Here is a 23,314-nt window from a genome sequence, read left to right as displayed (position 1 = left end):
CAAAAAGATGGCATAAGTGATACAGTAAATCATTTTCTTTTTCTTTCTTTTTTCTAACAAAAGAAAGTGTAACCCTTGAAAAAAATTAGGCAAAATAACATAAGTGATTTTTATAATTGTACAATTTTGTTATCCACCATTTGTGAAATGAAAAGGACATATGTTTCAATGAGAACATGCCAACATCAACCAAAGTTTGGTTGACACGCAATGTTGTCTTAGAGAGGCAGAATGGTGTAGAGGATACAGGGGTTGGCCTTGGAGTCAGAAAAACTTGGGTTCAAATCCTGCCTCTGGCACTTATCAATTATACGAATATGGAGAAGTCACTTAATCTCTGTATTCTCAGGCAACTCGAAGACTACATGGTGGTCTGCATTAATGAAAGGCATTTCCACAAAGGGGTTCCCTATGTTGATGAAATCACAGGTCTAGACCCAAAGAAAAATTTCCTTCACTTATATAGTTGTAGTTACCGTGTATATGGTTCTTCAGATGTGTTTTCTTAATAAAACTAGGAGCTGATTTTATGATAAAACTAATAAAATAAACCATTGGTTAAACTAATTTTTTTGGGGGGGTGTGAAGCAATTGAGGTTAAGTGACTTGCCCAGGGTCACACAGCCAGTAAGTGTCAAATGTCTGAGGCTGGATCTGAACTCAGGCCCTCCTGAATCCAGGGCCAGCGCTCCATCCACTGCACTACCTAGCTGCCCCTTAATCCGCTTTTCTTTTAAAACAAGAAAGAAGAAAACTAAATTATCAGTACCAAAAATGAAAAATGGGAATTGGTAACCAATAAAGATTAAATTAAAGCTATTTTCCTAACTATATTCCAATAAAACTAACAATCTAAATGAAATGGATGAATATTTACAAAAATATAAATTGCCCAGATTAACAGAAGAAGAAATAGAATATTTAAATAACTCTTATCTTAGAAAAAGAAATGAGCCACAAATGAACTCCCTAAGAAAAAAGCCCCAGGACTAGATGGATTTAAAAATAATTTCTACCTTATATTTAAAGAACAATAATTTCAACACTATATCAATTGTTTTAAAAAATAGGTGGAGTCCTACCAAATTCCTTTTATGACACAAATATGGTTTTAATACCTAACCAGAAATAGCAAAAGCTCTTTTAGAGAAAGGAAACTACAGACCAATTTTCCCAATGAATATTGATGCAACAATTTAAAATAAAACATTAGCAAGGAGATTATAGCAATATATGACAAAGATCATACACTATGACCAGGGTGGATTTTATTCCAGGAATGCAGGGCTAGTACAATATTATATATATATATATATATATATATATATATATATATATATATATATATATATATATATATATATATATATATATATACATACACACACACATATATATATGTATATATATGTATATATATATATATATATTTCATTTGAATCCATCCATAGGCTTCCTACAATTCTTTATGTTCATTACTCCTTATAGCTTAATAATAATCCATTTGTTTATATATTATAATTTACTCATCCACTACATAATAAAGGGCACATCATTCATTCCCAACTAGTTGTTGGAAATACAAATGTTGCTGTTGTTCATGAGTCATGTCCTACTCTTCATGACCCCATTTGGGGTTTTCTTTGCAAGGATACTGGAGTGGTTTGTCATTTCCTTCTCCAGCTCATTTATAGTTGAGGAAACTGAGGCAAACAGGGTTAAGTGACTTGCCCAGGGTCATACAGCTAGTAAGTGTCTGAGGCCAGATTTGAACATAGGTTTTCCTGACTCCTGCCCTGACCCTCTATCCACTGCACCACCTGGAAATACAAATAACACTCCTGTAAACATATTTTGTACAAATAAGTCCTTCCTTCAGTAGTCTCCTCAAAACATAAACTTAATAGTGAGATTGTAGGGTCAAAAGGTGAGGGCAATTTTGTACCTTTATTTTATAAGTACATATTGCTTTCCAAAATGGCTGGACCAATTCAGAGCTCAGCCAGAAATCAATTAACATGTCTGCTTTTCCAATTTCGCTAATCTTGATTTTTTCCATCTTTCACTATCTTTGTTAATTTGCTAGGTATAAAGTAATACTTTAGAGCAGGAATCAGAAAACTACAGCCAGTGCCACAAACTAAGAATAGTTTTACATTTTAAAATAAAGTTTTATTGTATTTAGTAATGTAAAAACCATTCTTAGCTCCATCACTAGTTTGTGGCCTTCTGCTTCAGAGTAATAGCTTTCAGTGTGATCTGAGAACCCTCTTGGGACTTCAAGACCTTTTTAGGGGTTCCTGAAAAGTTAAAACTAATTTTATAATCATAATAAGATATACCTTATCTTATAAAATACTATTTGCTATAAAATACTCTTTGCTTTTCCAATTCCCTATCTGTGTGAGACTGGATTTTATAATTTTTTAAAAAGCTAACATTTATATAGCTCTTAGTATATGCTAAGCACCTTACAAGTATTATCTCATTTGTCCTCACAACAATCCTGGGAGATAAGTGCTATTATTATCCCCATTTTACAGATGAGGAAATTGAGGTTAAGTGACTTGTCCAGGGTCACCAAACAGCTAATTAGTGTGTGAGACCAGATTGTGAATTCAAGTTTTCCTGACTCCAGAACATGATGCAATACCACAATTCTCACTATTTTTTTGTTTGAGAAAAGTTATTTTTCACTGAAATACACTGTATCAACATGTGACAGATATTGTTACATAAAATGGATTAATAAATATTTTTTAAATTAATCCATTTTATTTCCAATTTGGTAAATATTGATATAATCCATAAAAAGTCCTTTAAGGTCCTTGATAATTTTTAAGTGTAAAGGGGTCCTGAGTCCAACAAGTTTGAGAGCTGCTGCCTCAGAGTTACTCAGCTTTATACTTCTCTGATTATTATAAAATTAGAAGACGTTTTCATTTGTTTACTTATAGCTTCTGTTAATTCCCTATAGATTTCTGGAGTTCAGACTTTTATTATTATTAAAGATGGTTAATGCAAAGGTTTTTCCCAGGCTATCATTTTTCCTAATCCTGGCTACATTGCCTTTTTTTATGCAAAAGCTTTTTATTTCAAATAATATCATGTTTTAGATAAATGTTAATAATTAAAATAATCTATTTTGTATGTAAAATTTCCTCTCTATTGTAACTGGTTAAGATTTTTAAAATTTCATCCATAGGTATAAAAGATATTACCTCCGGGGGCAGCTAGGTGGAGCAGTGGATAGAGCACCGGCCCTGGAGTCAGGAGGAGCTGAGTTCAAATACGGCCTTAGAAACTTAACACTAGCTGTGTGACCCCGGGCAAGTCATTTAACCCCAATTGCCACACACACACACACACACACACACACAAAACTAAAAACAAAAGATATTACCTTCCATTCTCCTCTAATTTCATATGGTATGACTTATGATATTTAGAACTTTTATACATTTTCCACCAAACTGCATCCAGATTTCCCATTATTTAATAATGGATTCCTTCCCTGAGAATTTATGCTCTTGGATCTCTCAAACACTAGAGATCACTGTAAGCCAAGGGTTTTCCCCTTCCCCAAAGAGGTCCATGGATAGATTCAAGGAGATCCATGAATTTAGATAAGAAAGTGTCCTCATATTCACTAACCTCTAACTGAAATATAGCATTTCTGTCAATTATGAATTAAAACACAGCTATGAGAAGAGGGGGTCTATTGGTTTTCTCCAATTGCCCAAGGGGTCCATGACCCCAAAAAAGTTAAGAACTCCTCCTGCTTTAGGCACTGGCTTCTACATCCTGCTTATCTAATATATTCCACTGATCTATATCTTATTTAGTAACAGAAAAGTCTTGATAATTACTGGACAATATAATAATTTGAAACCTAGCTATGGCATTATATATTTTTCTATTTTTTTCCATTGTTTCCCTTAGCATTCTTAGTTTTTCTTCTTCCATGTGAATTTTATTATTTTAATTCTATAGTATCCCCTTAAAATTTTAATTGTCAGTGTTAAATCTGTAGATTAATTTGGTTAGTATTGAAACATTTATCATAGTAACAATGCCCACATGCCCTGAAATAACTTTCCAATTATTTAGAACATCCTATAATTCCATAAACATCCTTTCTGAGTTTTATTTATAAGTCCTATGTGATTACTCCTAGACACATTGATTTTAAAGGCTATTTCTTACCCTATCTAATTTTCCTGTTGTTGTTTTTTTTTTTACCAGTAATATATAGAAATGCTACTGAAGATTTTTTTTTGTGAACTTATTTTGTATCTGTCAAAGCTATTTATCTCAATTTTTTTGGTCAATTTTCGTGGGTTTTCTGAGCTATTTTGTGTCTTTTCAATTTTTTTAACCTATTTTTCTTGTCTTGTTGCTATATATATAGTATTTTTAGAACTATGTAAAGTATATAATGGTCATAGTATGTCCTGCTTCAACCCTGCTTTTAGAGTTTTCAGTATTTCTCTGTTGAACTACTCTTTGCCCACTTCCAATATGCTTGAGTTTTCTTATATGATTTCCTAAACAACATTCACACTCTTTGTTTATTCATATATTTATGAGAGCCCAATAATTCTCATATATTTTGTCAAATTGTCTTTTAGCTCTCTTATCTTCACTTTTCAGCATCCCAAATCTTCTTCCAGTTGTACTTAAGATTTAAAAAAAAAATTGTTTTGTCTCCTCTTCATTTTTGTCTTTCATTGGGTTCAGAAGTTCCCTAGAGGCTATAGCCAATGGTTTATTTAGATTATTGCAAATTCTCAAGTCATTGTCTAACTCTTTTTGTTTCTTCCTTCACTGATTTTAATTCCAACTTTAGAGATGCCAGATGTTCTGGTTTTCTTTTTTCTACTTAATGAGCTTATTAACTACTTGGAAGGTTCTCATACAGATCCAGTTTTTTTTCTGGAGGAGGGGATTGTCTTTCCTTGAATTGTTCCTTCTTGATGGAGATCTTTCTTTTCTTTATCCTTTAATAATAGTTACTCCTTGGACTGGGAACTTTTTTAGGTGTGGGCTTACTTCTTCAGTTCTATTTTGTTTTTCATCATTCTGATATTTTCTGTTGTTCTTTTATTATTATTATTATTTTGATATTTACATTGCTATTTTGAGGGGATAAGAGAGAGCTGGTTTATGCTTATTGACAATTTTTCTTTGGGTCATTTTCTAGAATAGCCTATGGAGTTCATAAGTCTCCCAAAAATTATTCTCAAAGATACAGTCAAAAATCTCTCTGTAAAAGCGCTTATGTTTTCCATGACTATCTTGAAGGTCAGTCCATCAGATAGTCAATAAGACATTTACTAAACATCTACTATGTGCCATAGTGTTGAGTGCTGGGGATGCAAAGAAAGGTCAAAGGCAGTCCCAATTTCTCAAGGAGCTCACAGTTTATTGGCGCAGCTAACACAAAAACAACTGAGTACAAACAAAACAAATACTGTATAGACAGGAGATAATCAACCATGAAAGACATTCTCACAGAAATATGGGATTTTACCTGGGACTCAGATGAGGCCAGGAAGAAGGTGGGAAAGAAGAGAAAGGAACAAGTACTTATCAAGAACCTACTGTGAGAAAATGGGTAGTTGTCTCCTCTCAATGAAGATATAACAGTCAATCATAGTCCTCCTGACCTGTTTGTAGGACAAAGGTCTCAGATCCCCTCCTCCCCCTCAGGCTAACAAAATCACATGGTTCAAGAAGCCCTGTTCTCAATAAGGTCCACTCTAGAGTTGTGTCCATATAAGGAAGAATAAGGTCCACTCCTGAGTTATGTCCATATAAGGAAGAACTGATTAGGGATGGGAATACTGTGTTCTGATTAGCTAGTTTTTGCATGTAGATTGTAATCCTTGAGTAATCGAACCAATGATGAAAAAGGGGAGGGTCCATTTACATTAGGGACTAGGGTTTAAAAGAGGGCCTGTAAGCCCCCTTTCTTTGCACCCACTAGCTGCACACTAGGGTGCCTCCTTCTCACAGAGAAGGAAATAAAAGAGCCTTTGTCACATCGCTGAGTCCCCAAAAATTATTGAGAAGAAGATTGTTTTCCTTCACACCTACTATGTGTCAAGAACTTTACAAATATCTACTTGATTTGATCCTCACAATAGCCCTTGGAGGTGGGTGCTATTGTTATCCTCATTTTATAGTTGGGGATGGTGAGACTGAGTGAGGTTGAGAACCTTGCCCAGCATCACAGGGCTAGTAAGTGTCTTAAGCTGAATTTGAACTCAGGGCTTCTTGACCCTAGCCCCAGTGCTCTCCCTGTTATGCCACCCAGCTGCCTTTAGGAAGAAGAGATAAGAAATGAGGGTATTTCAGGCACGGGAAACCAGGTGAAAATGTCTGGAGTTGGAGTGTTTTGTTTGAACACCAGCAAGTGGGCCAATGTCATTAGACTGAAGAACATGTGGTAGGGAATTAAATGTAAGAAAACTGGAAAGGTCAGATTAGGTTATGTTGGGAAGGGTTTTGAAAGGCAACAGAGGATTTTATATTTGATCCTGGAGGTCACAGGGAACTACTGGAGTTTACTAATTAGGGAAGGGGAGAATGGCATGATTAGATTTGAATAAGGAAGACTAATGTGACAGCTGAGTGAAGGATGGACTAGAATGGGAAGATACTTGAGGCAGGCAGGCTATTTCAGGTGTGAGGTGATGAAGGGTGGTGGCAGTATCAGAGAAGAGAAGGGCTATGCTCCTTCGCCTTCTGATACATTGCAGAAAAAGGGCAGTAATTATGAGAAAGCAAAAGATCAAATGCTATACTACTATATCATAGTAAATCAAGCTTCATGCTAATAGTCATTGCTTATATATGTGTGTGTTATATGATATAATGTTTTTGTTCAGTCGTTTTTCAGTCATGTCTGACTCTTCATGACCCCATTTGTGGTTTTCTTGACAAAGTGCTTGGAATGGTTTGCTATTTCCTTCTCCAGCTCATTGTACAGATCAGGAAACTGAGTCAAATGGGGTCAAGTAACTTGCACAGGGTCACACAGCTAGTATGTGTCTGAGGCCAGATTTGAAGTTAGGAAGATGAATCTTCTTGAATTCAGGCCAATTCACTGTGCCATAATATATATTTTTTTCTCTCTCTCTCTCTATGGATATATGTGTGTATATATATATTTAAATATATTTTAAATACTTCCCAAGTACATGTAAAAATTTTTAATATTATTTTTTTTTAGACTTTTTTTTTTTTTTTTAGTGAGGCAATTGGGGTTAAGTGACCTGCCCAGGGTCACACAGCTAGTGTTAAGTGTCTGAGGCCGGATTTGAACTCAGGTACTCCTGACTCCAGGGCCGGTGCTTTATCCACTGCGCCACCTAGCTGCCCCTTAATATTATTTTTATTTCCAGTTCCAAATTCTCTCCCTCCCTCCTACCCTTCCTGCCCCTTGAGAAGGCAAGCAATTTGACATTGATTATATATGTAAAGTCCTGCAAAACATATTTCCATATTTATACATATATGTATATATTTTAAACAAAATTTTATACTGTACAGCAGATGGATATGTCATTTGTAGTTGATTAAATATGGCATTGTCATCATTTCTTTAAAAAGTTTGGAAACTGGCTATTGGTCATGAGCCTAAACCCAATTAAACGATTGTGTCTACTGGAAAATATCAGACTGGAATTACATCATTGCAATTTATACCTTTTCCAGGAATGGAAAGCAAAGTAAAATGTGAGGGTTGCTTGTAGTCAAAATGCCCTATCAATATTCTTTTGTAGAAGTTAAATACTTTAAATACATTGAAAGTTTTGGGGTTTTTTTTGCATAAAGAAGCCAATTTTTAGAAGCTCTCAAGTAATTTGACTGCTACATGTTTGATCACTAAATTGGTAGGGAATAAAAACAGTGGGGAGAGAGGGCTAAGAGGAGGGAAAAGGGGAAACATAACATAAAACTTCAGGAAATCTGGTACCTTCTCACATCTCTGCTACCTGAGTGGAGACATAACTGTGAGATGCTTGGTACTTATCTTTGATTTTCCTAATGCATCTTTAATCTTTCCCCCCACTAACTGGCTTCTCTCTGTCTTGTCTACATATAGCCTCAGTTTTACCAATGAGAAAAAGTCTTCCTTTGGCCCTTCCACCTAGGCAAGAGGTGAAAAAGCCCTGAGTGGCTGAGTTCTGTCTATACTCTGAGCCCACACTGTCTCCCCTGACCCTAGCTTTTCAGCTTGCTTTTTATGTGTAGTCTTCCCCTATTAGACTGTAAGCTCCTTGAAGGCAAAGGATGTCTTTCCTTTTCATATTTGTATCCTTAGGGCTTAGCAAAATACCTGGAAATAAATAAGTACTTAATAACTGTTTATTGATTGACCAGTGCAAGGGAATAAGTACAGGAGATACTAAGGTTAAAAAGGCAAGATTTAGGGGCAGCTAGGTGGCGCAGTAGATATAGCATTGGCCCTGGATTCAGGAGGACCTGAGTTCAAATCTGGCCTCAGACACTTGACACTTACTAGCTGTGTGACCCTGGACAAGTCACTTAACCCCAATTGCCTCACCCTCCCCCCCAAAAAAAAAAAACTTAAAAAAGGCAAGATTTGGCAACTGATTGGACGAGGGAGAATGAGGAAAAGAGGTTGCAATTCTGGGAGATCAAAAGGAGGGTAAGTAGCCTTACTACTGGCTGTCCACTGGCTGTCTCCCATGCCTAGAATGCTCTTCATCCTCACCTCAACCTTCCGACTCTCCTAGCTTCTTTCAGGACTCAGCTTAAATCCTATCTTCTTCAAGAGGGATGCCTTTCCTGGGTCCCCAACCCCATCCCTCAATTCCCATTTTCAGAGTCTTCACATTAAGATAATCTTGAATTTATTCTGTCTATGCAATTTTTTACATGTTGTCTCTCCCATTAGGATGTGAGATCCTGAAGGAAGAAACCTTGTCCTTGCTTTTCTTTGTATCCACATTAATTAGCATGGTATCTGGCATACAGTAAGTGCTTAATAAATGCTTGCTGACTAACCAATCCCTGTGACTGAAAATAGGAAGTGCAATAGAATTATGGGTTTGTCAGGAAAGAAAAGGAATTCATGAAAATGATAAAAATATGCTTTTAAGAAGCAGACAAATTGGGGAATGATTCTTGGTCTCATTGAAAATTTCTTCACTTTCCTATAAGAATAATAAAAAATTCTCTCACATATTTTAAATATCATTTGACTTTCATGCTTTTTCAAGTATAGTCTTTATATACCTTTTTTGTTTTTTGAGCAGGGCAATGAGGATTAAGTGACTTGCCCAGGGTCACACAGCTAGTAAGTGTCAAGGGTCTGAGGCTGGATTTGAACTCAGATCCTCCTGAATTCAGGGCCAGCACTTTATCCATTGCGCCACCTAGCTGCCCTTATAGTCTTTATATAAAGTGAAGCATACCTTTTTAGAGGTAGAGTTCAAAATTCATCTAATAATTAGGCCACCATGGGTTTTTGAAAAACTAGTGCCTTGAGTTATTACAGATATTTGCCCCCTTTTTTTTGGGTCCTCCAGTCTTCTTATAAATCCATGCCCAAGGGGTTTTGTTTTTATAAGAGAGAGCTGCTAATGTGGCAATAGGGAATACTGAATTCCATTTTGTAGATAAGATTTTAATCTTAAATTGGTACCTAATGTGGTTTAACACACCTGAACCTGATGTATAATACAATATTCAGTCTATACAGCCATGGAAGAACAATTTTAACAACATTAAATAGTAGAGACAAAAACTCCTTATAGGAACAGATGAAAAGATTATACCTTAAAATGGAATCAAAGGACTCACACGAGACAGAACACCCTAAAGCAATGGATGGTTCTATCTTGATTTAAGAAAACTTGGGTTCAAAAATTAGAATTTACCAAATGCATAAAAGAGAAAATACATATCACAAATAGCTCCATCACAGGCTAAAGATCAAATTTTTTCAGTGAATTTAAAATATGAACCTGCTTATAAAAATTGGACTCCTATATAGCCTTTCTCAAAAATACAACAATCTTATAAAGTGAGATTTACTGGTATTTCTTTTTTTTTCTTTCTTTCTTTCTTTTTTTTTTTTTTTTTGGTGAGGCAATTGGGGTTAAGTGACTTGCCCAGGGTCACACAGCTAGTAAATGTCAAGTGTCTGAGGCCGGATTTGAACTCAGGTCCTCCTGACTCCAGAGCCAGTGCTCTAGCCACTGTACCACCTAGCTGCCCCTGATTCACTAGTATTTCTAACCTTTTCCCTCTGAATTGATAAATTAATATATGTGTATGTGTGTATGAGTTGTGTGTTTTTAATCTGGGGGTTTCAAATTCAGTTACAACTATTAATTCAATTAGTTCAGTGCTATTTCTACAAAACAGATCAAAGTGATTAAATTCCTTAGGACTAATGAGTAAACAGACCCCAATCCAGACACATTCCTTAAGAGGTCTGAGGCAGACATGGAGTTAGAAAGAAAAGCTGTTGAAAAGCAGGTCCTATGTGCATACCAAGATGGGTTATCTACAGTTAAAACATGGTAAGAAAAAGCAGACTACTTTTGACAAGGCTCAAAAAGAGATGGAAAAAAATATCCTTACCCTCATCTAGTGAAGAAGAGGAGTTACCCATGGTAAAGGGATGGTGGTGGAGGGAGCTTGATGAAATGTAAATAGAAAGGAAAAGAAAGGCATCACTAAACATAAAGCATGCAAAAAAAGCAGAAAGAGGTGATGAGGAAAGAATCATGGATTTTCTTGAATTTAATTTATTAAAATCGACCAAGACGCCATATTCTGAAAGGTATTTCTTGCTTGTTGATAAGAGAATACAGATTTCAGTGAGAATGAATTGGAACAATAAATTCTTCAAAGTAATTATTAAAATTTAAGCATCATAAAAGCAAATGTTATGTTATTCGACCCTACCCATGCCCATTCAATCTGACCAAAGGCATTTCCTTCACCAAGGATAGCTGGGTAATTTAATATGCATTTCCATTCATTACCTGGCCCCACAGGAGACCTTCCTTGCTTTCTACCTTGTCAAGTGAAATACAACTTCACACCAAGAGACAATAAATGTTTCAAGTCAGCTAAAACCAGAAAATGTCAACTTAGTTTTAAACTAAGTGATTTTTCCTCTAACTAGCAGCTTAGAACCCTTTTTGGCTGCCAACACTTGGTCTGAAATAGCAATTTCCTACAATTTCATATTATAATTGTTTTACCACAATAGCTTTATTAAGATAATTCTTTTTATGTATAGCAGACACCAAATGATGACGTTAATGGCTTTTATAAGGGGTGAATCATTATTCTAAGAGACAGTGGGTCAAAGACAGGTTGCATGTTATAGTTAAGATAAAGAGCCTGCCTATAAAGCAGGAAGATCTGAATTCAAGATCTGTGACACATACTGTCTCACCCTGGGCAAGTCACTTAGACTAATGTGTATTCCAGGCAATTCTCTTTAAAAAAGTTACAGAGAAGGTGCTGACTTGCACTGGTAAGAGAAGCATTTCCTGACATGGTATTTCCCAGTATCAGTTAAATCATAGGTACAGTCCTTATCCCTATTAATAGTCTATTCACTATATCTGAACAATTTTAAATGTCTAAGCTACTGAAAGAATATTATATTTTCAAAAATAATTTCCCCCATTCCAAGGAAGCCACTGATGAGAAAAAAGTCAATCTGAATTGGTAAAAGGAGTTTTCTCACTGGAAGTTCTCTACACAACTGAAATCACAAATCCAGTCCAAAAGGAAAAAAGTCCCCATATACTCCAAAATATTTATAGCAGCACTTTTTGTGATGGCACAGAATTGGAAACAATGTAGATGCCCATTGATTAGGGGATGGGTAAACAAATTGTTGTACATGAAAGTAATGGAATGTAATGGAAAGTAATGGAATGATCTCTGATGAATACAGAGCATGAAAAAATCACACAAAAAGATGCAAAGTGAACTATGAAGAGGCAAGAAAACAATATATACAATAACTACAACAATATAAATAAATGGTAATAACCACACACAAAACTATAAAAAAATGCATGCAGCAAAACATGAAAAGATAGGAGAAGATAACAGCATTCCACCCCTTTATGGAGGTGGGAGATCCAAAGATGTGGCACATTGTACATGTTTTTGAACTTTCTCCATGTTATCAATCAATTGTGCTGATATGTCCTTTTCTGTCTTCTGAGAATACTATTTGTTATATGGGATGGTTCTCGGGGAAGGGGAGGGAAGACATACAGGAGGAAATTGTGATGGCATAAAAAGCAAAATATATCCACAAAAACTTCTTTTGAAAAACATAAATAACATTGTAGCAAACCCTACCCTAAAATAATATTTTTTCCCAGGATCTGAAGCAATAAACAAATGCCAAACATGAACAAAACTGAAAAACAATAGTGAAAATACCATGCTCGGCGTTACCCTCATTCTCTTTGATTTCTTTGCTCTGACATCGTTAACTCTACACCCTCTTCTTGATGCTTCCACTTCTTTGGCCTACAAAGCATGGTCTTTTTACCTCTGACCCATTCTTTTCTGTCACATTTTCTTCTTTCTACTCTCTAATATGGAAGGTGAGAAGGAAATAATAATTTCCTAAGCACCTACCATGTACCAGACCCTGTGCTAAGAACTTTCCAAATATTATCTCATTTGATCCTTACAACCCTGGTATGTAGGTGCTATTATGATATCCTTTCTACAGTTGAGGAAGCTGAGGCAGAAGGAAGTTAAGTGACTTGTCCAGGGTCATGCAGCTAGTAAGTATCTGTGGCTAGATTTGAACTCTGGTCTTCTTGACTCCAGGCCAGGCACTCTATCCACTGCACAACCAAATTGCCTAATCGTGTTTACATAAAATTAGCTGTTATAATCCTTAGCTCATTTTAAACCTGGGGGCAATACAACGGCCCTCAACAGTCCACTAGGTCCCCTTCTCTTTGGCTTTAGGGATTTTATTTTAGATGAAAAGTTCTGAATTTAGTCACAATAGTTCTGAACTCCAAGTTAGGAAAATTCCTAATCCCTAGGCAAAAGTTAGGCTTATTGCCTAATCTAACATTTGCATCTATCTCTAGTTAATCCTTGGTCTCTTTGCTAATGAGGTGAAATCAAGTTCACAGGAAATGTTTGGGTAAGGAAACAGTGGATTATATTACAGAGTCTGTGGACAGACAAGTATTTGAAGAGGAAGATAGGGGGATAGAGTTGACCTTTTCTTGGAACTTTCCTCAACCTAGGTCCTCTGCTCTGAGATGCCCATAGAACCAATGACTCTCCTAGATATCTCCCTTTTCCATCACAGCTCAGTACTCTCTTTGTTCCTCAAAGTTGTCATGCTTGCTTCAACCTCTGAAATCCAGACCCTTTATTTATGAAACTGCCTTTTCTTTTATTCAAATTGCTTAGGAAAAATCCAGTCATGGATCTCACACAATGGCTTTGATTATTTCAAGGTGTACAGGCCCTGTTCACACTGGGCTCTGATGGTCAACTTCAATCAGAAAGTGTTCTTTTGTAACAAAGGATATTACTTAATTTGATGGGGAATCAATCATGCTGCCTTACCTTTATATGGGTATCCTCTATGGTTAAAGCTTTAGTCTCTTCTATTGATTCACTGTCTCTCAAGGATTTCATCCATTCTGAAGGCTTTAACTATCAGAGCTATGCAGATGACTCCCAAATTTACATCTCCTACCCCTACTTCTTTATTACCCTCACCTCTCAAACTCTGGTTTAAAACCAGATTTATCCCCTCTCCAAAACAAAGAAACAGACAAACTTTTCATCTTCATTCCTTCTATATTTCCATTTAATCCAATACAAAAAATTAAGTATCCATTATGTAGAAAGCACTGAGGATACAAAGATAAAGTAAGCAAACAAAAAAAGACCCAGGCTCTCAAGGAGCTTACATTCCACTAGGGCAAGTGGGAATAAAACATGTGTTTTTTTCCTTCCTTCCTTCCTTCCTTCCTTCCTTCCTTCCTTCCTTCCTTCCTTCCTTCCTTCCTTCCTTCCTTCCTTCCTTCCTTCCTTCCTTCTTTCCTTCCCCCTCCCCCTCTCCTGATGTTTACTTTATAATTTGAGTACCCTTTCCCTAAAAAAAAAAGGAACATCTGATCAAGCACTATACATACTTCTGTATTGGTTTGTGGGACTGAAAAATGTTATCTCATGCTCAAGAACTGAAGCTGTGATTTGCAGCTGATACAGAACTGGGAGTCAGGAAGACCTTGATTTAAGTACTATCTATGACAAATTCTGGTTGTGTGACCCGGTGCAAGTCACTCTCAGGTCTCTCTGGCAATTTTCTTAAAATTGCAGGTTGCAAAAGCAGTTGCCAATCTGAATTGGTAGAGGGAGTTTTCTCACTGGAAGTTCTCTATGAAACTGAAATCACAAATCCAGTCCAAAAGGAAAAAAGGTCAGGAAACCATGACCCTAGTTATCTCTAGATGTAAAGAAGAGTCAAAGTTTCATATTTCTGAAGAAAGAGAAAACTTATGGAAGATCAAGCTGAAGATGAAAGAAAGCTATTACATCGATTCAGAATCTCCTACTTTTACTACACTAATAGTACCCATGGCACCAACACTTTAACTTCTTGCTTCCTGCTTCCTTAATTAAGTTAATAATGATATCAACAAGCCTTAACTATCAATGTTATTAATCATAATATCAAATCTCCAATATTCATTATAGAACAGAATTGTTATTACTGATTAATAATATTGTTAATGATGATTAATACCCAATGATCGATACCAATAATAAGAGTTCACAATTACAATGAACTTTAAGGTTTATAAGCCTCTTTTCTCATAAAAAAACCTGTGAGATCAATTGTGTGATTATTATAACCCTATTTTATTTTGTAATTTTCTTTTATTTTTAATAGTATTTTGTTTTTCCCAATTGCATGTAGAGACAATTTTCAACATTAATTTTCTGAAAGATTTTGAGTTCCAAATTTTTCTCCTTCCCCCTCCCCGAGATGGCAAGCAATCAGATATACATTATACATGTGCATTCATATAAAACTTATTTCCACATTGGTCGTGTTGTAAAAAAAAAACAGGACAAAAGGGAAAAACATGAAAAACAAATTTTAAGTGAAAATAGTATGCTTTGATCTGCATTCAGATTTCATCAGTTCTTTCTCTGAATGCATATAGCATTTTCCATCATGAATCTTCTCCTAACCCTATTTTCTAGATGAGAAAATTGAGGATCTGAGAGCTCATGTGACTTGCCCAGGAGTCCCCAACTAGCATGTGTCAGAGGTAGGAAATAAACTCAAGCCTTCTTACTCTAAGCCCTCTACATTATGTTGTTTCTCTATTTCAGCGCAATAAATATATTAAAAGTATAATGTTCTCTACCAGGCTCTTCATTTACAATTCCTTTTTAACACAGCCATTCACCATGACGCGGATTAACCAGTTAAAATTCTACATAGAGCCTTCTTCCATACACAAAAGGGAAACAATTTAGTTGTGTTTAGTGTCTTCCCAGTCAACTCAACTCTATGCTTTGGTTTTCAACACCCCCTTAAGATTAGCTCCAAAGCCTGTTACTTAATTGACAAAGAGGTAGGATTCTAGAAGGAAGCACATGTGAATAAGGAACAGTGAAGAGGTAACATTTAGAGCATAGAATGCCTCTTACAAAATCCACCCCACTGCAAAAGATGTATGTTTCTGTTATTGAGTGCCTGGAGCAAGTGATCCTGGAAAGCTTCCATGTAAAATTGGTCTCTGAAACTAGGTTTCCTAAGTGAACTATAACACAAGTCAGATCTTTCTGCTTTTCAAATGACTAGTGGTGGTACTATTTTTTCTGCTTCTCTCCATAATGTCTACTAGGTTTTAAACCTTTTCATTTATGTCAATCACATGATTTCTTGATCCCCAAACTATAAGAGAATTTGAGAAATTCATTCACTGAAGAAAACTGTTATCTATCTACCTACGATAGTACCAAACTTCTATATTCTGCATCAATCTCTAGCACAAAATATGAAGATTCATGCCAGTCTTCACCTTTAAAAAAGGTTATTGCCAACTTTCATTAGACCTAAAGCCAAATTAATTCTAAAGTCAGAAAAGAAATAATGTTTTGTTTAAATAAGGAAACTATTATAATTTCTCTTCTTCACAAAGTTGGATATAACCAAGAAAGTGTCATTAATATTGGCAAGTTATCTCTCATGTCACTGCTTGGGGTAGCAGATCATAGCAAGTCAGGTGCTCCAAAGTTATTTATAACTTTGCAAAACTACAAAATTGTCTTTACTTACCAATGTCATTGCTTCTGTCTGAGAGGTCCTTCTCGGAGGTGCTGGATACCGTACTGACCACCAAGTCAATCTTTGCAGTGTCAGTCCTATATATATAAAAAAAGAGTCCATATATTTAATAGCCTCCACTTATTTGATGGGTGTCACTTCTCTTGCACTGAACACATTAATGAGTGTGCCCTATGTGGAGGAGATGGAACTTTATACTTCAATAAAATCATTGAGTACACGCAACCACTCATCACAGAAAGCTGCTGCCAACCAGTCTCATTGCCACAAGGATTAGTTTTATCTTGATGCCGCCTGGTCAATGTACTGTACTCTTTCTTCTTGTGACACATGGTTCTGAAAGATGCCTATTTTGGGGACAAGCATTTAGCAATGTACCCAGCACTGTATCAGGAATGAAATCCTAAGCTAAATTAAATGGCATTCAACCTGTGAAAATCGGGTGAAATACAGTGGTACACAGCCCCACAATTTAATTCTCTTTACCAAATCAAAGAGATCAAGCAGCAGCAGCTGAAAGGACTTCATCCAGAAAACAAGCCTAGCTAACCCTACTCATCAAAAGTTGGCCACTTTGAACTCAGAGTAAAAAAAAAAAAGGGTGCTATATTATCTCCCTGGAAGATTGGGTAGCCTGGGACGGGAACATCTTTTGACATGCTGACAGCTATATCATGTCATGTTGAAATCTGGCAAGCTACTTATCTGGAACTTAACAGGAAAGGTTAGACTACTCTTGGGGGAAAGTAGATGAGAACTCACATGCACATCATCTGAAAGAGAAGTCATCTTCCCTCAGGAATCACCTCACAAGTAACACCAGTATAGAGAAGGGCACACACACACAACCAACTGAACTGCATGCTCACAAGGAGAAGGTTTTATTATTTTCCATAAATGTCAAATGTGGTACCCAAGTCTTTGTGGTACTTTATTTGGAAGAGGCCAAAGACTGGCGCTGGAAACTAAAAGGCCTCATCTATAAAAACTGAGAATCATACAATTGAGAGGGAGCTTAGAGATTTGTTAGTCCAGTTTCTTTTCAAATCATGAATACCTTGTACTCCTAAAAAGTCATCTTCTAACCTCTTAATAAACCTCTCCTATGAGGTGTTTGAGGGGGCATGTAATATAACATGGATCCCAAACAGTCAATCACAATCTACCAAATGATCTTAAAGCTGGTAGTTGCTGTCATGTCTCTTTTCCCTTGGTTCCTTGGTGGAAAGATCAAAATGCATTAAATATGCATTACTTATTTTGCAAATGTTCCTTACAAATTCAAAGACATTTTCTTAGTTCAGGAACATAAAAAATATCTAAACTCTCTGACACATTCAGGAGGGTGCCCACCTTCGCAAAGATGTATTAAAGAAGCCTTCAACCACATTCTGCTGCCTACTTGGATTTTTTGAGCGGCAACACTTGAGCTACAACACCTATTTGAGCTGTTAGCTACTTTTCCAACATGTAGTTTCAATGCTGTGTTCCCCATTATACAAGGTGTGCCAAAAATCACGTTTTAATAACTTTGAAAATTATTTTTTCTTTATTTTTTGCCATTGATGATATTTGGTTTTCCATACACAATGTAAATTTATTTTCTATATATACTGCATATGATGCTATGATATTATAAATTAAAAACAAAAAATAAAGGAATTATTAAATATTGAAACCCCTTCATGACTTTTGGCCCAACCTGTACAATAAGATCCTTGAAAGTAGATGATGTTCGGGGCAGCTAGGTGGCACGGTGGATAAAGCACCGGCCCTGGATTCAGGAGGACCTGAGTCCAAATCCGGCCTCAGACACTTGACACTTACTAGCTGTGTGACCCTGGGCAAGTCACTTAACCCTCACTGCTCCACAAAAATAAAAAAAGTACATGATGTTCTCAGCCTTTCTCTATATCCCCAGCACTTCAAATACATAGAAGGGAGTTTAGAGGGAAACACAGACAAGCAGGACAACTTCTGGAACTGTGGTGAACATGCAGGACAACTCTGTGATGAACTTTTTTGTTGTTTAGTTGTTTTCAGTCATGTCTGACTCTCTTTATGACCCCATTTGGGGTTTTCTTCACAGAGATACCTGAGTGGTTTCCAGCTCATTTTACAGAGAAGGAAGCTGAAGCAAACAGGGTTGAGTGACTTGCCCAGAGTCACACAGCTAGTAAGTGTCTGAGGCCAGATTTGGACTCAGGTATTCCTGACTTCAGGCCAGACACCCTATCTACTATGCTACCTAGCTGCCCATGATGAACTTAGGATATAGCATTTTCAAAAAATAAACCCAACCAAGCTATATGTAATTTGCTTTGTGTTGTCATATACTTTTTTTCTTCTGTGTGAAAATGTTCAGGTTTACTGGTATTTGTCAAATTAAAAAAAAAAAATTTAGTGGGGCAATGAGGGTTAAGTGACTTGCCCAGGATCACACAGCTAGTGTCAAGTGTCTGGGGTTGGATTTGAACTCAGGCCCTCCTGAATCCAGGGCTGGTGCTTTATCTACTGTACCACCTAGCTGCCCCTAAAATTTTTTAAAAAATAAATTAGTATTTTAAGCAATTAATTTCCAAGCCAAAAGACTAGAAGTAATTCACTGATTTCTATTAGGCCTTATCACATACAATTAGTCCTCTAAAAGAAATTTTTGGAAGGAAATTTAATGAGAGAGAAAATCATTAATTTTTTTTTTTTGGTTTGGTTTGCAGGGCAATGAGGGTTAAGTGACTTGCCCAGGGTCACACAGCTAGTGTTAAGTGTCTGAGGCCGGATTTGAACTCAGGTACTCCTGAATCCAGGGCTGGTGCTTTATCCACTGCACCAACTAGCTGTTCCCCAAATCATTAATTTTTAATAAATGATGCTTTTCCTCCAGTGGTAAAGTAGTTGTTTTTCACTTTTACTAGTTTAGTACTGACTAAGCCTAAACAACTGGGGACTATATATTCACAAAAAATGTAATAGAATTTGCTTAAGTTACATTTGTACCTAGGAAGTACTATTTCTGGATACATTAAATACCAAAAGCTTATTCATAACCAGAACTTATATTTTGCCTAGACAGATCTCTCCTAGGGTGTGGGGAATAGTGGGCAGTGCCCCTTCAATCTGAGCTTTCAGTGGCCCCATGTTGGACGTCAGGCAGTGAATCAGGAAGGCAGAACAAATCGATACATATAGACATATGTGTATTTGTGTGTATACATATACCCACACATATGTATCATACATGTATATGTGAGTATGTAGATGCGCACACATGGGCATATATTTATACACACATGTATATAAAACATGTGCATGTATACACACATATACATGTATGATACATAAATATGTGTATACACACACAGACAGACACATTCATATCTATATAAAAAGACTTGGGTCTTCAATACCCAGGCAACCTAAAACCCCTCCATCTATATATCATATAACCTAAAATCCCAGCAATGTAGATTGGCAGAACCCATATGTATATAAGTATATACACACATATGCCCACATGTGTGTATGTATGTTTGCTCACTATCCATGTTTTATTTTTGGTAACAATCACTTGGTACAGGAGAACAAAGCTGGCCCAGAGTAGTCTCCTGATCTGGGTCGTCCCATCCAAAGGCAGAATTCAAAGTCTTCTTCCAAGATGTGAAATGGGGCATAACAGATCCCAGATCGAATATCTGCCTAAATACAATCCCTTGAAACATGGCTGCCCCAGGTCACTGTTGCCTGGGTATAAACGCTTTACAAGTGATATAAATGTGGCTTGACTTAGTGGAAAGAAAGCTTGTCGGGGTGAGAGTTGGAGATTCTGATCTACCGTTTAGTAGCTGTGTGACCCTAGGCCAGTCATCCAACTCCTCTGAGTCTCTGATTACCTCATCTGCCAAGGCTGGACAAGAGGATAATAAAAGCAACTCGCATTTATATAGTTCCTTAAGACTTATAAACATTGCCTTCACAACAGTCCTGATAAATAATGTAAATATAGTATGATAGGTAAGGGACTGAGGCTTTGAAAAGTTGAATGATTTGCTCAGTGTCACACAGTAAGTATCTGAAATAAAATGTGAACCTCGATCTCCTGATTTCAAGTCTTAATTCTATCAGATATACTATCCTGCCAGCTCTAATTCTATGATTCTAAAATATCTATCTGCCATGAAGAATGCAATTTTCTAGCATTAAAATATACATTTACCCTAAAAATATTAAAAAGCATCCCTTGTTGTACATTAGGTGGTCACCTTCACAATTTCCCTTAGTCCAAGCTCAGGGTGGGGCTAATGTATTTGTGGTATGATCTGCCTTAGGACCAAACTCCCAGGAATGGTCTGTGTGAGGGCATAGTGTTTTTGGTTTTTGTTTTTGCAGGGCAATGAGGGTTAAGTGACTTGCCCAGAGTCACAAAGCTAGTAAGTGTCAAGTGTCTGAGGCTGGATTTGAACTCAGGTACTCCTGAATCTAGGGCTGGTGCTTTATCCACTGTGCCACCTAACTGCCCCAAGGGTATAGTGTTTTATCCTAACCCCAGCCATAATCCCCTAGTGTTCTTATCTACAGGAGTCAGAGTTTGTCTCAAAGGTTAACTGCACATTTACAGCTTCCCAGAAGTCTGTCCTTTCCATGCCTTTGGAAGTGGAAGGAAAGAACCCTGCTTCAAGTATTAGCCTTGTGGGAATTTGCCTGCCCTGATTTTTGGAAGCAGTTTGACTTTGAAGCTGAGCCAGGCGTCTTAAGAATGGGAAACAAATGTCATCACCCAATACAATTCCTTCTCACAACGACCCAGGCTGTTGGCAAGTCAGAAAATGCGTTCTCCCCTTCACATTCTTCTTCTTCATTTTTTTTTTTTTTTTTTTTGGTGAGGGAGTTGGGGTTAAGTGACTTGCTCAGGGTTACACAGCTAGTAAGTGTCAAGTGTCTGAGGCTGGATTTGAACTCAGGTACTCCTGATTCCAGGGCTGGAGTTTTATCCACTGCAACACCTAGCTGCCCCTCTTCACGTTCTTCTAACTCTAAGAGCCCATCACAAACCCTAGGCTCCTCCATGGGAGCCCAAAGCAATCCTATATAGAAAAATACTGTAGGTGTTTTTACAAAAGGTTTTGATCTTTCTAAGTAGGGGACTGCAGCTGGTGTTTTGACAATGATCAGACGGTAGGTGTGGAAGTGACTTTTTAAAGTGTCTTACTTGCAAATTCCCTTTAATGTATTTATAGGATCTTACAACAATGCTAATGTATTCTTTTAAATAGAACTTCTGTATCCCCCCCACCAAGTACATGTCTGGAGCTACTGACATTATCAATTAAGATGCAGTCCTTAAATAGTAGCCACAAGCTCAGAGGCTGCCGAAACAAATAGCATTTCTGTTTATTAAATGATATCGCTGTATTTGAAGGGGAGAAATGCAATTTAGGACCTTTCTTGTGGGCAATTCAGAGGCAGCGTGTGGTAAACTTTGCAGCGTGTGGTAAACTGGAAAGAAGAGCAAATCTGGATTCTGAGGACTTGAGTCTGAGCCTCAAGCCTAACTGTCTTACTTATTTACCAGTGTGATCAAAAAGTCATTTACTCTTTTTTTTTTCAGGTTGGGTTCTTCCTCTGTAAAATGAGTAGCTTGCAATAGGTGATCTCTAAGTTCTTTTCTTTGTTTTGATTTAGGGGGATAAAAACAAAAAAAAAATACATATTAAGGGTAAATAATATTTCGGTTGAAGATTTTCAATCAAGGAAGCTCTGTGATTACTATATAATTATTGTTCTTGAAAAATGTTGTATGTTACAACATTGTAAAGACAAATACTTTGAAAGACTCAAGAACTCTAATCACTGTAATGCTCAATCATGATTCCAGATGACATGGATGGCATGATGAAGCATGCTGCTTTACCTCCTGACAGAGAGGTAACATAATTCAGAGACGAATATATACATTTCTGTACATATATTTATACATTTCTAGACATGAGCAATATTGGAATTTTTGTTTTGTTATGTATCTTTTTGTTATAAGGTGATTGTCTTTGTTTTTGTCTTTTTGCAATTGGGGGGATAGAGTGGGAGAGAAACAAATGTTTGTCAATTGAAAAATAAATTTTAAAATATTACATAATTTTGTGGAATTTTAATCTACACAAATAGGAAGTACATCCTAAAAAAATTTTGATGATTGCATAACTAAGGGATAATATTCTCCTTTACTTCATAAGTGGGAAAAATGAGACACAGAGTAGAACAGTGACTAGCCCAGGACCACTCAAAAAGTCATTAACAGAAGCTGGAGTGGATTCTTAGTCTCCTAATTTCTAGTTTTGGTCTTAATACACTGAGTGAGCTGGAACACTATGCTAGGGATACTCTGTAAACCAGGGTCTCAAGATATCATGTACACATGCATATATATATATATGTGTGTGTGTGTGTGTGTGTGTGTGTATGTATATATGTATATATATACACACATAGACCTATGTGTATTTCTATTTGTATATAAAACCCACATATGTATATATTATATACAGAGTGACATGTACATCAAACTTCTTAACTAAATACATTTAACCCATCTAGATGGTTTATTTCTCATAGTCAGAATTGGTAAGTGATAGGAGGTCTGAGGAATATACGCAGAAGCTAATGAGGAAGGTGTAAGGCATATAGAGACTGTCTTTAACAGCATGTCCAATTTAGCCTAAGGTAGCCCAAATTTATGACCCTGATATTTTACTGAGGTCTAAGAGGCAGCCCACAGCAAAGAGAATTCTGGAGATAAGTGAACTATCTTTTATGGAGATGGTTAGGTGATGGGGAAGTTGGATGAAGGACTGTATAATATGAACTCAATAACTCATAAAAATCAGAGCAGGCTTTCTAATTGTGATGATTCCATTAAATTCAATTAAATAAACTTTAAAAAAACAACTAGCTCAT

The 23,314-nt window shown here is 36.5% G+C and overlaps 1 protein-coding gene across 7 annotated transcripts in view; it reads right to left on the bottom strand.

The window, feature by feature from the left end:
• SH3KBP1 (SH3 domain containing kinase binding protein 1) overlaps window positions 1–23,314 on the bottom strand; it is a 463,133-nt gene that overhangs the window by 30,684 nt on the left and 409,135 nt on the right. For all 7 annotated transcript variants that reach the window (XM_043996852.1, XM_043996855.1, XM_043996854.1 and 4 more), the window contains one exon: window positions 16,358–16,443. In XM_043996852.1, coding sequence (XP_043852787.1) covers window positions 16,358–16,443 — 86 coding nt within the window. The remainder of the gene's footprint in view (window positions 1–16,357; window positions 16,444–23,314) is intronic.

The sequence above is a fragment of the Dromiciops gliroides genome, chromosome 3 (genome assembly GCF_019393635.1).
Source record: "Dromiciops gliroides isolate mDroGli1 chromosome 3, mDroGli1.pri, whole genome shotgun sequence".
Classification (NCBI taxonomy): Eukaryota; Metazoa; Chordata; class Mammalia; order Microbiotheria; family Microbiotheriidae; genus Dromiciops; species Dromiciops gliroides.
Note: the sequence above shows the minus strand (reverse complement) of the source record. Positions and strands in the feature narration are given on the sequence as shown.